At 49.4% G+C, this 17,877-nt stretch overlaps 1 protein-coding gene across 2 annotated transcripts in view; it reads left to right on the plus strand.

The window, feature by feature from the left end:
• The window catches only part of LOC105384376 (cullin-1), a 42,374-nt gene extending 27,547 nt beyond the window's left edge, over nucleotides 1-14,827 (plus strand). For both annotated transcript variants that reach the window (XM_048629488.1, XM_048629517.1), the window contains exons 13-24: nucleotides 417-546; nucleotides 1,185-1,318; nucleotides 1,834-1,941; nucleotides 2,303-2,374; nucleotides 2,757-2,909; nucleotides 3,313-3,341; nucleotides 3,754-3,843; nucleotides 4,614-4,734; nucleotides 6,019-6,119; nucleotides 13,472-13,577; nucleotides 14,143-14,256; nucleotides 14,686-14,827. In XM_048629488.1, the coding sequence (XP_048485445.1) occupies nucleotides 417-546; nucleotides 1,185-1,318; nucleotides 1,834-1,941; nucleotides 2,303-2,374; nucleotides 2,757-2,909; nucleotides 3,313-3,341; nucleotides 3,754-3,843; nucleotides 4,614-4,734; nucleotides 6,019-6,119; nucleotides 13,472-13,577; nucleotides 14,143-14,256; nucleotides 14,686-14,766 (1,239 nt within the window). In that variant the 3' untranslated portion in view covers nucleotides 14,767-14,827. The remainder of the gene's footprint in view (nucleotides 1-416; nucleotides 547-1,184; nucleotides 1,319-1,833; nucleotides 1,942-2,302; nucleotides 2,375-2,756; nucleotides 2,910-3,312; nucleotides 3,342-3,753; nucleotides 3,844-4,613; nucleotides 4,735-6,018; nucleotides 6,120-13,471; nucleotides 13,578-14,142; nucleotides 14,257-14,685) is intronic.
• The last annotated feature ends 3,050 nt before the right edge of the window (nucleotides 14,828-17,877 follow it).

The following is a 17,877-nucleotide window of genomic DNA, read 5'->3' on the forward strand; positions in this document are numbered from 1 at the left end:
ATTACACTTCGGCTTGCTACTGACCCCTTAGCATGAATTTTCATCGTGAATGTGAAGTAAAATTACTCGATGAATTTTGTTGGAAAATTTTATTCTGCCGATCGCCAGGGGCGCTGTTCATATTTTCATACAAAATTACTCGCTGAATTCTACTTCACGTTCACGGTAAAAATTCATTCCAAGGGGTCAGAATGCGTTTTTGACGTTTGCTTTTTTTTGATAAGTAAAGTTAGTTTTCCTTTGCAGTTATCAAATAGCAAAATGATTTCGAATTTCAAAAACGCAATGTCTCAGCGGCCGAATTATACAGACAGAACGACGTTTATATAGTGTGTATTTCGGCTGAACCTAAACTAAGTTTCCACTATTTTCTATCACTTCACGGAGACGTAACCTTTACCTTTTCTCACCCCCAGGACCCGAAGATGTACGTGTCAACGATACTGGAAGTGCACAAGAAATACAATGCGCTGGTGCTGCTCGCGTTCAACAACGACAGCGGGTTCGTGGCCGCGCTCGACAAGGCGTGCGGCCGGTTCATTAACAGTACGTATAAATACGGACCTAGGTACTATGAGAAAATAGATAACAACGAAATTAGCCGCAAAGGGTGATGTAAATTGAGCTATAATCATCGAAACCGCCACGATCACGATGGAAACTGCGAATAGCTAATAATGATTGCGGAAGATTTATTAACAGTTAGTATTTTATCACGTCGGGGTCACCAGTTGTCAGATGGAACCTTTGCGTAAAGGGTGAGGCTACACAGGCGGGTCCGGTGGGAACCGCGGTTTATCGCTGCCTTTTGTTCATCGTGGATCCGCCAATGATAACTGCGCTTGCAGCTCAGCAGAAGCCGTTCATGTAGTTTGAGCGTGGGGTAGCAGTGTTAGTATGTATGTAGCATACAAATTCATATTAAATTGTGTCCAGTGCGGTTCAGAAGCGGTCTAAGGGTCATAATATAGCACACGTTATATTTTAAACCTGCAGACGACGAGCGTATTTAATACACGCATTTGAACCGATATAAACGCGTATGCATAGGAGCAGAGTATACGCGTGGACGAGCTTAAGCGCGTTTCACGAATGCCACGTTGCGTTCAATTTTAAATATTAACAGCGTGTGTTTTATCAAATGTTTCTTTCATTCACTAATCAACTCCCTTAATTTTCCGCAGGCAACTCAGTGACAAAGGCGGCCAACTCTTCGTCGAAGAGTCCCGAGCTGCTCGCCAAGTACTGCGACCTGCTGCTGAAGAAGAGCAGCAAGAACCCTGAGGAAGCTGAACTGGAGGACACGCTGAACCAAGTGGTAAGTTAATGAAACAGAAGGAAAATATGTCAAAAGAGCACCTTAGAAAGTCAAAGATAAACAGACAATTTCAAATAAATGTTGGCGATGGAATGAAAGAGTCAATAGGTGAACGCATGAATTAAGATCAGAATAAATGAGTCCGTAGAAAATGCCATTAATAGATTTAGTGGCTCCTTTTTGTGTAACACAGCAATGCGTTGATAGATAAGGTATAATCGCTCATAGATCTTCGTCGGCGGTGGAACAGCTACCAAAAAATTTCTCCTTTGCAGCTCTCACCAAGGTCATCTTACGCTAATCGAACTGTATTAACTACCCCGTTGTTTTTCCTCTACAGATAAATTTAGTTTGTATAATTTATTTAATGATGTGCGACTGGATATCGCAGTTGTAAGTGGCTCTGGTACTGTGCCGAGGGTCCCGGGTTCGATCCCGAAGTGTTCTTGAAGTCTCTGCATTACAAACCCATCGTCTTGGTCATTCAGATAGATTTATGTATTTACTTCTCACAGATGGTGGTGTTCAAGTACATAGAGGACAAGGACGTGTTCCAGAAGTTCTACAGCAAGATGCTGGCCAAGAGACTGGTGCAACACATGTCTGCCAGCGACGACGCAGAGGTAAATATAATACTTTTTTTTGGCTACAAAAATAGAATTAAAAATTAATCATTTTATTAATGATGCCGGGCTCGGGACAGATGCCCCCTCGAGTTTATCACTTGTTCGGCGCGCTTTGGGCAGTCAATGATGCGCGATGGCAACTAATAGCTAATGCATCCTTTTATGGTCACGATCCCTCGCCTTGTTGTTATCAGTCGAACACTGTTGAATTCTCTTTCCCAATGGTTATCGTATCTTCGGCAGATATAACGGAGCCACTAAACTTCAGCTTGTAAATCTTATTAGCTATAGCTGCACTTGATTTAATAATATGACATGTTATTGTTATTTATTTTTGGATTTAAATTAATTTTTCCAGGCCTCAATGATCTCGAAATTGAAACAAGCGTGCGGATTTGAATACACCAGCAAACTGCAGAGGATGTTCCAGGTACGTTCTATAAACTATCTCAATAAATAATGCTTTTCAACATAAATATAAAAAAAAACATTACAAATTACAGACACAACCATTCCAACACGATCATACTGTGTTTGATTTGAAAGGGGATAACACAACTGGTCATTCTAATCATTTGATTTTACCGCAACTTTTTAAAGATTTAGATCATTTTAAAAATGATCTCAATCTAAGAATCGGTCACTCCTTTTATGTTACAATGCACTTGTGCAAAAACCTCCCTATCACCTAACAACTGCACCCAATTTTAACGGCAGGATAGGCTTGCTCAGGTAAAAATAAAGGTAAAAGCACACAAGGAACATCGCCCCCTTTTAGAGCAGAATGTTAACCCTAAACCCCCCCTCCACAGGACATAGGCGTCTCCAAGGACCTGAACGAGAACTTCCGCAAACACCTATCCATGTCGTCCGAGGCGCCTCTGCACATCGACTTCAGCATCCAGGTGCTGTCGTCGGGCTCGTGGCCCTTCCAGCAGAGCTCGTGCTTCCAGCTGCCCACTGAAGTAAGAATATAATAGAATAGACTATAACTTTATTGGTCAATGCAAATATTAAGATATACCGACAATACTTATAAACTAGAAACAATGAACAATAAGCGGCCTTATCGCTAAGAGCGATAAGGCCGTTTTGAACTGATAGTTCGAAAATCGGCACGCGTGGGTTTCGTAGAAATGTGTGCATTTTTGGTGTCTAGTATAATAGACGTCTGAGGGTAAGCCGAAAGAATGTAACTCAGCTCGTCATTCTAAACCACTATTGCGACTTTTTAATTTGTAAAAAATGGTTCTACTATCCATAGCAAAGTCACGAGAAACTCACGTTCATTTCAGCTTACGAAACCCTTTTTTAAAGACCCCTTAATCAACACCATACAACTAAACAATGTTATGTGTTCCTTCACAGTTGGAGCGCTCGGTCCACCGTTTCAGCACGTTCTACTCGTCGCAGCACTCGGGGCGCAAGCTCAACTGGCTCTACAACATGAGCAAGGGCGAGCTGCTCACTAACTGCTTCAAGAACAGGTAATTTGGAGGAAAAAAAACAAAATAGTACCAAAATCGACCACTAGATGGCAGCTAAACGAGATACGCACACCAATTTCCCAACGCCGCAGCTAAACGAGATACGCACACGAATTTCCGATCGCCGATGTATACAATCTTTAGATGCTTATATCGCAGTCAGATGTATATATATCTATAGCATTCGATTTCGTGCGCTCTAATCCTACTACTATTCTAGTGAATTAAAAGACAGTGGTACCGAAATCGCCCAATAGATGGCAGTATAGATACAATCGCTATATTCCTACATCCTGGTAAGGTGTGACATCCGTGTGAGATGGTTCTACTCGTCGCAGCACTCGGGGCGCAAGCTCAACTGGCTCTACAACATGAGCAAGGGCGAGCTGCTCACCAACTGCTTCAAGAACAGGTAATATTAACCATAGACTAGATAAATGACTGAGCGAAAGCTACAAACCCAGATTAGTAATTGTCCACCTGATTGTACATAATTACATTTGTATATTGTGCAATAAAAGGATAAATAAATAAAATAAATAAATAATTGCGATATCACAAAAAAAAAACAATTTGGATGTCCAAATTCGGATATTAGACCCGATTATGCCGCGTTTGTATGTTACCGAGTTATAGTAGACTCTACTCCCACTAAAGAAGGTAAATAAAAAGACAAAGCAGTAGGCAATATTATGCTGTAGGAGATATATACCACATAAGAGAGAGCTGGTTACTAGGCGCGCGTAAAGTCGCAAATTGCTTAGAGTGGGAGCAAAACTAGCAAACTGTGTGCATGCTAAACTGATAGGTCGCTAGCTCAGTCGGCGGTGAACAGTTTATCTACTGGGAACGCAGTCTAGATATCAATCAACACTCTTGGACTTGGAGATTCAGAAACATAGATAGTATAAACGATACTTGTAGATTTCTGTATGAAAACAAAAAAAATTCAAAAGATGAGGGGTGCGGCAATATAGGTAACCAAGTTTTCATTGATTCAATCATTCAAAGCCACGTCTATGCAATGAAGACAAAACAGTAGGTACTTATTCCTATATCCTCTGTTTTTGATCATCAGATAAAACTTTTTTCATCCTTTTAACATTTAAGTCTATTTTCCTTTTTTATTACATACCCTTCTTATTCTGAATGTTTGAATAACAACCGTATTCTCCCTTACAGATACACCCTACAAGCGAGCACATTCCAGATGGCAGTCCTTCTCCAGTACAACGACAACACATCCTGGACTCTCAGGCAGCTGGAGCACCACACGGCGATCAAGGGCGAGCTGCTGGTGCAGGTAGGCGCATCTCCACTGGACATAGGCCCCTGTAGCACTGGACATAGGCCGCTGTAGCACTGAACATAGGCCCCTGTAGCACTGGACATAGGCCCCTGTGGCACTGAATGTAGGCCCCTGTAGCTACTGCATACAACCACGACACTGGACCCGGAGGCGACTGTAGCACAACACAAGGGAGAACTGCTAGTGCAGGTAGGCGCATCTCCACTGGACATAGGCTCCGGTAGCGCAGGACATAGGCCCCTGTAGCAATAGACATAGGCCCCTGTAGCTACTGCATACAACGACAACACCTCGTGGACTCTCAGGCAGCTGGAACACCACACGGCGATCAAGGGAGAGCTGCTGGTGCAGGTAGGCGCATCTCCACTGGATATAGGCTCCGGTAGCGCAGGACATAGGCCCCTGTAGCAATAGACATAGGCCCCTGTAGCAATAGACATAGGCCCCTGTAGCAATAGACATAGGCCCCTGTAGCTACTGCATACAACGACAACACCTCGTGGACTCTCAGGCAGCTGGAACACCACACGGCGATCAAGGGAGAGCTGCTGGTGCAGGTAGGCGCATCTCCACTGGACATAGGCCCCTGTAGCTACTGCATACAACGACAATACCTCCTGGACTTTGAGCATCTCCACTGGACATAGGCCCCTGTAGCAACGGACATAGACCCCTGTAGCTACTGCATACAACGACAACACTCTCAGGCAGCTGGAGCACCACACGGCGATCAAGGGCGAGCTGCTGGTGCAGGTAGGCGCATCTCCACTGGACATAGGCTCCGGTGGCACTGGACATAGGCCCCTGTAGCTACTGCATGCAACGACAACACCTCCTGGACTCTCAGGCAGCTGGAGCACCACACGGCGATCAAGGGAGAGCTGCTGGTGCAGGTAGGCGCATCTCCACTGGACATAGGCCCCCGTAGCACTGGACATAGGCCCCTGTGGCACTGGACATAGGCCCTTGTGCTAAGGCGGTAGTGAAACAACTTGGGGCCGTGGGTTCGAATCGAATCGCGCCCAAGACAAACATCTGTGTTGTGAGCATATGTGTTTGGCTTGTGTCTGACCGTGTCGTTGATACCCGTTATAAGAAATTTTGGGATTATACCTGGCGCCTCCTTTTTGGCAAAAAATAAGGATATGCTTCGTATTTTTAACGCTTTATTATATTTTTGAGATTTTTCCTCTTGAAATATCTCCCAAAAACCCTAACAAAAAAATATCTTTTCTGTTTTTTTTCCTTTTAATTAATGAATTTTAATACTTTTCACAGGTGCTACAAATCTTACTGAAGGCTAAACTGCTGGTGTGCTCCGACGACGAGACGGAGCTGACCGAGGCCTCCGTCATCGACCTCTACGTAGGATATAAGAAGTGAGTTGCTTCATTCATTCATTCGTTCATTCATTCACAAGCATATCACCAGCTATTTTTGGTGATTTATTAATTATTAGTAAATGATTGACACATCGTGATCATATTCGACGTTTGTTCATTGATTTCTTAACCACTATTTCCTTTAGCGAAAATACCGAAAGCTATAATGCTTCCTATACGACAAGTGAGATCGTTCATTCATTAGTTCTGTTGCGGACAGCGAGCTATCTATCCTGCTCGCACGCACAGCGCTCCCTCGCACCCACGCACGGCGCGCTTGACCAATGAGCGCGCCTCTCCCGAGTCGAGAACAATGGAGGCCTATTGGCCTCAGGTATAAATACAGGCCCATTTTCCCTGTATTGTCAGTCTTAGCCTCGCTTCGACTCGGAATTCTGCTCAGCGCAAGCTAGCAGTTTTCACCTCCGCCGACCGCAAGGAAGGCACCCAAAAGGGTCGAACCCCCGCGTTCCCCTTTTCCGCACATGGCTGCGTGACTCCGACCGCAAGGAAGGAATCCCGACGAAGGCGAATCTTTGATTCCCTGAGTCACCCCGCCGAAGTCCGAGCCAGGGAGCAGACTTCGCGCGGGAGGTAGCATCCGCTACTCCAGACACCCGTCTGGCCCAGCAGCGACGCCCGTCGCTGCTACCGCGTCGCCCGTCGCCTCCACCGTGACGCCCGCTGCGGGTCGAGCCGGTAACCACCGCCGCTCCCCGCAGACCACCGTCCAGACACCCGTCTGGCCCAGCAGCGACGCCCGTCGCTGCTACCGCGACGCCCGTCGCCTCCACCGTGACGCCCGCTGCGGGTCGAGCCGGTAACCACCGCCGCTCCCCGCAGCCCCTCTCCAGACACCCGTCTGGCCCAGCAGCGACGCCCGTTGTTGCTACCGCGACACCCGTCGCTCGTCGTTGACATTCACGACGCCCGTGGCCCCGACGCCACGCCCGTGGCCCCGACGCCGCTGCTGCGGGTCGAGCCGGTAACCACCGCCGCTCCCCGCAGCCCTCACGAATCCACGATACGGGTCGAGCCGGCATCCTGCCCTCCCCGTGACACCAGTATAGAGATCAGTGACAAAGTGAAAGTGATTACAAACAGTGATATGGACACCCGTCCTTCAGTGAACCTTTTACGCCTGTGCCTTTATGTATTTGTGTTAACCTTTGTGTTCCGTGTGATTGTGTAAATAAATTCCTCTTGTTGAGGAGAGTAGAATCGAAACGGTATTTTATTCACCGCTCAGTCCACTTGCTGTCCTCAACAGTTTGTAGCACTGAGCGACGGTCGTCGCCAATAGGCCTCCATTGTTCTCGACTCGGGAGAGGCGCGCTCATTGGTCAAGCGCGCCGTGCGTGGGTGCGAGGGAGCGCTGTGCGTGCGAGCAGGATAGATAGCTCGCTGTCCGCAACAGTCTCCCCCCGGCGTATATGAAATGAGCCTTCTTTGGAGGACAGCGAGGAACTATTCGTCCGGTTTGGACTCCTTGTCCAGGGTAGATGCTGTCTGCCGCATTCTTGGTGCGGCTGGGGGTGGTGTGGATAGCCCTTCTGGATTGACGACCGGTGTGGGCGTCAATGGGCTCGATGAAGCTTCCGTTCTTGGCTGGTTCTTCCTGAAGCGAGTAACGCAGCCGCGTCGGGGCCACCTCGGTGGCGGTCTCTGCACCATAGCTGGGCAGCTGGTTGCAGTCGGCGGAAGCCCGGGAAAGGCTGCGGTTGCAGCGGAGACCCCGCGCTGGCTCAGAGCAGCGGGGTAGCGTGACGGGGAGCCGCGCGCACTGATCGTCAGTGGCACAGGCTTCGTAGACGTCGGCTCTGGAGTTGGCTCGGTCGAGCCAATGGAGACCCCGCGCTGTGTAAATGCAGCGGGGAAATTGCGGCTCGGCGAAGGGCAGCGCGCAGGAAAGTTGCAGCACGGCAAGGGGCAGTGCGCATGGAGTGCCATCGCAGCGGTCTTGCTGACAGGCCTCGGTGCTGGCTGGGGGCAGCCAGTGGAAGTCCCACACTGTACGGGGTGCACAGTGGGACGGTGCCGCGGGGTGCGGCGCTCAGCGGTTGCGAGCGGTGTGGTAACTAGCAGGGCGCCAGTTGGAGTCTCATGGCGCACGGGATGTGCGCCTGGACGGGTCTTGCGCGGCTGGGGGCGCTTAGGATGGGACGCTGGTGTCCCAGGTGATGGCTGTCTGCAGCCAGGAGAGTCCCCACGCTGTTTCATAGCGGTGGGGTGGCACGGCGGGGTGCGGTGCCAAACGAGCACAATTGGTTCGCTCACAGGTGCTGACGGAGGGTAGTCAGCGGAGTCCCCGCGCTGTGAGGAAGCAGCGGGGTGATGCCACGTGGGGCGGCACGAAGGGTGTAGCGGTGCAGGCTTGCACGCTTTCTTCATGGAAGGCTGTTGGTAGCCTGTGGGTCGTGTGGGTCCAGACTCGATGAAGCGGCCACCGGTGGAAGAGGGAGGGCTCCCCCCGTCGACGACTCGTGCAAAGGGTCGTCTTGACGTGGTGGCGGCGAGGCTGCTCATGGAGGCAGCAGGACGGCGCGTTCGGGAGCGCGCAGTGGGCCTCAGTACGGCTGGTGTCAGTGGGGCTGCTTGGATGCAGTCCTTGGAGACCCCGTGCTGTCTGTAAGCTACGGGGTGGCGGCGCGATGGCGATCGGCGCTCTGTGGTCGTCAGCGGAGTAGGCTTACTTGCTGATCCTTTGGATGACTGGGAGTGGCCAGCAGGTCCGCTGGATGCGGACTCAGGGTTGTGGTCTCGGCGACCTCTTCGACCTCGGTGACCTCGGCGGCCTCGGCGGCCGGGGTGGTCTCGATCGGAGCTTGAGGGGAGGCTCCCCCCGTCGACGACTCGTGACACGGCGAGGGATCGTCGTGCGAGTTCTGCGGCGGAATGGTGCGGCAGAGTGGCAGACATAGGCTGGAGGTCTCCCGCCTTTGTCACTGCAGTGGAGATCCCGCGCTGTATGGTAGCAGCGGGTGGATGGTGGATGCACGTCGAAGGATGACGTGCGGTTGTAGTGGAGACCCCGCGCTGGGTCAAAGCAGCGGGGATGCGGTGGCACGGTGAGGAAACGCGTGCGGTGAACACCAGCGTAGCAGGCTTGCTTGCTGGTGCAACTGGAACTTGTGGCGTGCGTCCAGTGGAGATCCCGCGCTGTGTAGCAGCGGGACGTTGCGGTCGACGGCGGCGCACTCGGGACGCCTGCGGCGCAGGGTCGGATGATACCCCCGTCGTTGGCTGCATGTAGCCATTGGAGTGCCCGCGCTGATTCGTAGCAGCGGGCTGGCGCAGCAGGGAGCGGCGCCAAGTGGGCATCAGCAGCGTAGTTGTACCCGCTGATGTAGCTGGGGTTGGGCTGGAGTGGCCAGTGGAGTCCCCGCGCTGTTTCATAGCAGCGGGGCGGCGCGGCACGGAGCAACGGATGTCGTGATTGTCAACGACAAGCGTCGGGCGCCGAGCGGGCTTCAGCGGCGTGGCTGTACCCGGTGATGTAGTTGGAGCTGGCCTGGGGTGGCCAGTGGGACCGCGTGTTGCGTGTCCAGGTTGGTGGCCAAGACTCGACGAGGAGGGGCTCCCCCCGTCGTGGATCCACGTCTCGACGAGTGGACGTCTCGGGGCGGTCGTGGCTCGGCTGCTGGATGTAGCAGCGGGATGGTGCCGCGGGGTGCGGCCTTTGGAGGAATTCAGTGAAGCGGGCTGCCTCACTGTCTTCGCTGGTGGTGACACTCTTGTGTCAGTGGAGGCCCCGCGCTGGGTTGAAGCAGCAGGGAAAGGGCAGCGCCTTGGGGAATGACGTGCAGCGGAGAGTAGCGGCGCGGTTCGGCTCGCTACTGTTGGTGGGGCCACGTCATCGGAGGTCCCGCGCTCAGTGGCAGCAGCGGGAAGATGACGCAGCGGAATAACACACGACGGGGAAAGAAGGGCTCCCCCCGTAGTCAACTCACGTGGCTGTGCGGAGTCATCTCGTGCTGGTGGCTGGACAGCTGGTAGCGGCACAGAGACGGAATCCGCGGGCTGCGGCAGGATTGCGGCAGCGGCGGGGGTGTACGGGGAAGTGGATGACTTCGTCCATTGGAAGGCAGCGTCGGTCTTGACGTGCATCTCATGTGTGGAGACGTCACGGCCAACATTGTGTGTGTCGGCATGGTATCGTGTGTCGGGTACTCGACACACGAGGACAGGAGTAGTAAGCTTAGCGTCGAGGCTTCGGCGCTCAGGATACGGTGCTGTCAGCGGTTGCTGACTCAGCAAGATGATCGTGGAATGGTCATCAGGCTGCAGGACGGTCATGTCCCACGCAGGAACAGCGCCAGTGTCAAGGCGCTCACCCCGAGCGTCGAGGTTTCGGCGCTCGGGAAATGGTGGAGTCAGCGGACGCTGACTCAGCGAGACAGCCGTGAGTTGGCCGTCCATCGACGGGACGGGTGTGTCTCGCTCAGGTACACTTTCAGGGTTGACATGCATGTGGCGAGCGTCGGGGATTCGGCGCTCGGGAAACGGTGGAGTCAGCGGACGCTGACTCAGCAAGACAGCCGTGGGTTGGCCGTCGATCGGAGGGACGGATGTGTCCCACTTAGAAACAGCGGCGGCGTCGTGGCGCTCATAGTGAGCGTCAGCGTCACACCGTTGTTGGAAAATGGGCAGAGGTTGACTCACCGCATCGTTAATAGTATGGCCGTCATTTGGATGGACGGCCGGGTCTCGTGCCTCGGGCGTGGCGTCAGGACTGACGACCTCGATGTATGTGTCATCATCACAGCGGTTGGAGTTGTGGCACACATACACTGGCACTTTTTCACTTTCACTGCACACACTATCACAGGTGGCGGTGTCGGCCTGGTCGGGCGGGTCTCTATCCAGTAGAGACGGAATGGAATACACTATAGCACACTCATTGTCTGGCACTATGTCAACACTCGCAACACATTCATTGAAAGACACTTTTATCACTGTAGCGGTGTTTATGGCGGAGTGTGAAGGGTACTCGTTCCAGGTAGTCAATGGGTGACTCACATGGTTGGCGGCGGTTCGGTCGTCGGCGGGCGGAACAGGTTTCAGGTAGTCTGGGCCTGCGGCGGTTCTACCGTCGGAGGGTGAAACCGGTTCCAGGTAGCCCGTGACTGTGCCGCAGCACACAGGTGACACATAGTCACTCACATGTTCACTTTCATAATCTTCATTTTCACTGATATAGCAGTAAATTTCACTGTCACTACACTGACGAACAGAAAAGGAATGCCGTCGGTCGACGGTATGCACGTCACTTTGCTTGCTTGGGAAATCTGTTTCATAGCAGATCTCAGCACAGTATTCGTCATGCTCAGTGTAGCGGGGCTGGGCCTCTAGCTCACTGCAGCGGAGCTGGGCTTCGTTTTCTCTCTGCCAACATGACAGTGTCTCTCGGGGCAGGGTGGTCTGCCCGCCATGGGACATAGGCGCCGGGATGGCGGCATGTGGATGAGCGTCGAGGCTTCGACGTTCGGAGAAAGATGAAGTCGGATGACTCATCGGTACGGCCGTGGCGTGGCCGTATATTGGTTCATCTTCGTAGGTTGACTCGCTTTCATAAGCAAGGCGGCGTCGCATGTGAGCCTCTTCTAGCTCGATCAACTGTTTGTTGATTTGCAGCTTAGCTCGCGCAAGCTTGGCGAGCTGCTCTTCAGCCTTCAGCTGAACCTGGCGGATGCGCAGGGAAATCGAGGATCGCTCTGAGTCGGCGATGGAGGTCCCTCGCGGCTCCGTCTCGCGACCGACTACCATAGGGCGGTAGGTCGGCGCGTCAGACGGCCCGGCGAGGGGCAATGTGGCCGCGGGCGCGGCGAGGCGGCGCGTGCCGGACGGCAGCGCCGCGGATGCGGTGGCGCGGCGCGCGCTGGATAGCGGCGCCGCGGGAAACGGGATGGCTGACGGCGTGGAGCACGTCAGCAACATTGCACAACACTGGTATCACTGATCCGTTAGGAAACGGATCCGGCTCGAAGGACCAAACTGTTGAGGACAGCAAGTGGACTGAGCGGTGAATAAAATACCGTTTCGATTCTACTCTCCTCAACAAGAGGAATTTATTTACACAATCACACGGAACACAAAGGTTAACACAAATACATAAAGGCACAGGCGTAAAAGGTTCACTGAAGGACGGGTGTCCATATCACTGTTTGTAATCACTTTCACTTTGTCACTGATCTCTATACTGGTGTCACGGGGAGGGCAGGATGCCGGCTCGACCCGTATCGTGGATTCGTGAGGGCTGCGGGGAGCGGCGGTGGTTACCGGCTCGACCCGCAGCAGCGGCGTCGGGGCCACGGGCGTGGCGTCGGGGCCACGGGCGTCGTGAATGTCAACGACGAGCGACGGGTGTCGCGGTAGCAACAACGGGCGTCGCTGCTGGGCCAGACGGGTGTCTGGAGAGGGGCTGCGGGGAGCGGCGGTGGTTACCGGCTCGACCCGCAGCGGGCGTCACGGTGGAGGCGACGGGCGTCGCGGTAGCAGCGACGGGCGTCGCTGCTGGGCCAGACGGGTGTCTGGACGGTGGTCTGCGGGGAGCGGCGGTGGTTACCGGCTCGACCCGCAGCGGGCGTCACGGTGGAGGCGACGGGCGACGCGGTAGCAGCGACGGGTGTCGCTGCTGGGCCAGACGGGTGTCTGGAGTAGCGGATGCTACCTCCCGCGCGAAGTCTGCTCCCTGGCTCGGACTTCGGCGGGGTGACTCAGGGAATCAAAGATTCGCCTTCGTCGGGATTCCTTCCTTGCGGTCGGAGTCACGCAGCCATGTGCGGAAAAGGGGAACGCGGGGGTTCGACCCTTTTGGGTGCCTTCCTTGCGGTCGGCGGAGGTGAAAACTGCTAGCTTGCGCTGAGCAGAATTCCGAGTCGAAGCGAGGCTAAGACTGACAATACAGGGAAAATGGGCCTGTATTTATACCTGAGGCCAATAGGCCTCCATTGTTCTCGACTCGGGAGAGGCGCGCTCATTGGTCAAGCGCGCCGTGCGTGGGTGCGAGGGAGCGCTGTGCGTGCGAGCAGGATAGATAGCTCGCTGTCCGCAACAAGTTCATTCGGTCACCAGCCTCAATTTATAGTTATAGAACTACCCTTTGGATTTTCGTCAAACATTTCTTACGTTCTAAAGTGAGGTATCGATAAGTGAGTTCAAGCACTTAATTGTACATTCATTCACTCAATCCTTCAGTCATTCATCAAATCAAGCCCAACTTGTTTGAAAAACCCATAGGTTTTTGTGAATAAATTTTTTTTTGGCTTACAATTTTACTTTTATAAACCCATTTTTTATAGCATCATTATCTCCAACCTAAACTAAACCCTATCCCCTTCTCCCTACAGTAAGAAGTTGCGCGTCAACATCAACATCCCGCTCAAGACGGAGCTGAAGGCGGAGCAGGAGACCACGCACAAGCACATCGAGGAGGACCGGAAGATGCTCATACAGGTGGGTTTGCACCTTATTGTCTGGGGGGTAAGGACGGAGGAAAATACTTCAGGTTTTAAACTTGAATTTTGAAACTTTGCACCGGTAAAATGGGAGATTTTTAGAAAATGAATGAAGAAAATTAAAACTTTCACCGCCAGTGTCAGAAATTACATTCATAATACAAGGTGGGCCAAAAGTCTTCACCCTATTGGAAGTTGCTCTCATTTGTACAAATGGCCGGCAATTTTTAATTAGTTTTGATATTGGTGGACTAGACAAATGCAGAATACAAGTTAAGAAGCCATGGAGTGATATACTCCCCAAGAACGAGGAATGGCCTTTTTTGGGCTCAACACTAGATACTTACTTGTTTTCAAAGTTAGCGTTTTTAGACTGTATTCCAACATTTCCAACTTTACAATAAGAAAACAGATTAATGAAGATTGTCTGGTAGAAATTGCTTTTAGTAATAAGAACGCCTGATGTACCTTTGTGTTAGAATAAGTTCTATAATCGCGTCTTGTTTTTATGTACAAAAAATATATATCTATCCATCTAACAAATGTTTTGTTTTCTCCTCCAGGCGGCGATCGTGAGAATCATGAAGACGCGCAAGACGTTGAAGCACCAGCACCTGGTGGTGGAGGTGCTCAACCAGCTGTCGTCGCGGTTCAAGCCCAGGGTCCAGGTCATCAAGGTGAGTGTGTTCAGCATGATCATCAGGCAGTCACTAGTATAATTGATGATGGCAGCAACAGTGCTTTTCCAATCTTTTTCATTGCTTCATAAAGATAAATGCAAGCGTAGTTTTCACGCGCTGGGGCCGCTGGGCACTTAACTGGTAACTTAAGTATTGGTCAAAATCGTAACGATTAGTTTAAATGCAACATAATTAATGTAGCTCATGCCTGTGTTTGACACGTGATATTGACCAATGGTTGAGTTAACTAGGGATAAAAAACCAGCCCAAAGTAGATAAGCCAATAGACGCATTCAGAGATATAGAATCATTATCATCATCATCAGCCCGTATGTGTCAATTACTGGGCATTTGCGTCCCCCAGAGACTCACAGCCTTCCACAAATTTAAGAAAAAAAATCTAACCCAAAGCCTCTTTATCCGCAGAAATGCATCGACATCCTGATAGAGAAGGAGTACCTGGAGCGCACTGAGGGCGAGAAGGACACGTACAGCTACCTCGCGTGATGGGGGGGGCACACACACACACACGCAGTATGAATAATAAACAACTACATGTATACTAACATTATGTGTTTCATTACTGGGTCCCTATGTGTGAAGTAGTGAAAAGATTCAGGATTATTTTATAGTCACGGGATTCTATTATTAATTCGTAATTCTTTCATAGGAAGGATTCTTTTCAAATCACAATTTTTTTTCATAGTTACTGGGTTCTTTCAGAATGATAGGATTCTTTCACAATCAATCCTGGATTCCCTAACTAAAGCTTGGAGAGGCGAGTGTAGCGAGCGTATTGATATAATATTATTATGTAGTAAAAGTTTATGGTACCGAGCACGTAAATGAATATTATTTGATCCACTTTCTTACGACATATTTGTTTACCTACTTATTCAGCTAAAATTTTAACTTCGTTTCACGTCAACGTCCAGGGGACACAGCCATACCCACTTTTACTTCTTGATCCCACTTTTAAGTACTTATAAATAAATAAGATAAAAATTTTAAAATAAAATAAAATAAAAATATAAAAAAGTGTAAAATTATAGTTAGGTACATAATTAATAAGGAAAAGAGACTTACTGAAGAAGTCGAGTTGGAGTCGCGGCGCGGGCGAGATGCAGGCGAGGCGAGAACTTGACATTGTAAATGAAGATAATATAAAGTACTAGCTGTTCCCGCGCGCTTCGCTTCGCCTTAAAAAGTTTGCCCGTGGGAATTCCGGGATAAAAAATTGCCTATGTTCTTTCCCAGGGTCTAGACCGTATGTATACCAAATTTAATTCAAATCCGTTCAGTAGTTTTGTCGTGAAAGAGTAACAGACACACACAGTTACTTTCGCATTTATAATATTAGTTAGGATGTGATGTCACTGCAACGCCGCTTCGACTCTAGCAGTGGACGGAGCGCCTAGCAACTAGACATAGACATAGACATAGACACATCGTTTATTCACTCACAAAATACACATCACAAATACAAAACAACAATGTAGGTACAGTGGCATAATGAATAACAATAATTGTGGTGTGTATTATGTCAGTAAAATGGCTCTGACTCAGCATGTGCTGTACAAAAAAGTATACAGCGCTGGTAATTCTGCCAGAACCAGCGAGTTAGGGTGGTACGCGGCTAAAATATAATATGATATAAACGTGCTGTGTTTGCTCCGAAAGATTTATGTTTAAATTAGAATCTTTGTGTTAATAGTTTAAAACAATATATATACATATCATAATATAATAGGGTAAGTGTGATTTGTATAAATATTCATAAAAGGTTGATGCTTAAGCAACTCACAATTAACAGCCCGGACTCATCATCAGCTACCAATCATCCACTGCTGGACATTGGCCACCTGATTGTATATGTACTTACATAATTACTTTTGTATATTGTGCAATAAAAGAATAAATAAATGAAATACCGGCTACCCGCCTAAGGTCGTCGGTCCGGCGGCAGGAGGGCGTCCCACGCTGCGTTGGCTGTTGGTGGACGTTTCTCGCGACCTCATGCACTATATATGCACTCACTATGCACTCGTCATATGGGTGTTAAGCATTTTGTAAGTGGAACTGTGTCTTTGCTCGCCAGTGTATAAAGACATGCGTGACACGACGATAGTATCTTCGCCATTTCGTCGCTGTTGGAGACGGCTTAGGGATAACAAGGTAGGTACTTATAGAAAAACTAATGAATATTTTGTACCTAAGTACGGTGGCCTGCGCTTAAAAGTATACAGGCGGAGTTTTTAAAATAGCGATCCCTGATGATGAAAGGACCAGCTACATCTGTTATAAATCCGGGGACGTGTTGTGTGTGATGTGTGTAGCAGTGGTGTTTATGTGGATGTGCTTGAGCAGCATGTGAGCTTGAGATCGCTATTTTAAAAACTCCGCCTGTATACTTTTAGGCGCAGGCCACCGTACGTACCCCCTGCCCGCATAATATTTGATCATCAATATACATTGTTGGTAAAATGTCTTTTTACTATAGCACCTACTATACAACAACCTAAGTAGGTACTTACCTACAATATTTTGTTCCAAACTTGAGATTAAACTATGAAACATACAGCACGCCGACAATAGGTCAAGACCGGAGAAGGGAACGATTACGGAAAACCTTGGTTCTGTCACGAAGATGCCGTTAGCTAGATACTTAGGTACAGTCAGCAGCAAAAGTTAATAATGTTATGCACTAGCTGTTCCCACGAGTTTGTCTTTCCTTAAAAAGGTTTCCCGTGGGAATTCCGCGATAAAAAGTAGCCTAACTTGTGTCTTCGTATCAAATTTATTATAACAAACATACACACACATACTCACAAATTTCGCCTTTATAATAGTTATTAGTAGGATACAAGAGCTTGCCTCTCACGCCAGAGATGCGGGTTCGAATCCCGTCGCTGACATTTATCAATGAGTTCTATGGAAAACCTGTTTACTGGCTGTCCACGATACAGGCCTAGCCTAGTGTGGTAGCCCTTGCTATATCACCACCTTTAAATTGTTGCCAAACACTGCGCACTGTAACCTATATTTTTTGAATCTTCATAATCTTTAATTTAAATAGATATTTTTCATTTTCATTTAAGTAAACTTATAATGTATTATCGCTCTTACGGAGAAGGAAAACATCGATATCATCGTTTGCCTGTCGTGGTCTCCACTCGAGAACTCGTCTAACCCAACGGTTATCGGTTCTTCGGTTATTTTCATACTACTATTTATTGTAATGCGTGGAATACGCACGCGGCACGGGTCAAAATTGCGTGCGATCCTGCATGCTTGATGAAATCCACACCATATTAAAACACCTAAGTTTTGATTTTGATAAAATTGACATAAAACTAATTTTGTAGCTGACTGTACTGGATAGGTACATGATAGTACATAGCTGCTATTGTTGTTATGGTTATGAAGGTCCTGCTCACTACCACTCCTCAATTTAAAAAAAGAAATAAAATCAAAATTATGTTTTCTGATATAAATAATTAATTACACTCACGAGCAATGAAAAAGTTCCGCACCAAATCCTAACTAGTTAATATTATAAATGCGAAAGTAAATGTGTCTGTCTGTTTGTCTGTTATTCTTTCACGCCAAAACTACTAA

Source organism: Plutella xylostella, chromosome 2 (genome assembly GCF_932276165.1).
Source record: "Plutella xylostella chromosome 2, ilPluXylo3.1, whole genome shotgun sequence".
NCBI lineage: Eukaryota > Metazoa > Arthropoda > Insecta > Lepidoptera > Plutellidae > Plutella > Plutella xylostella.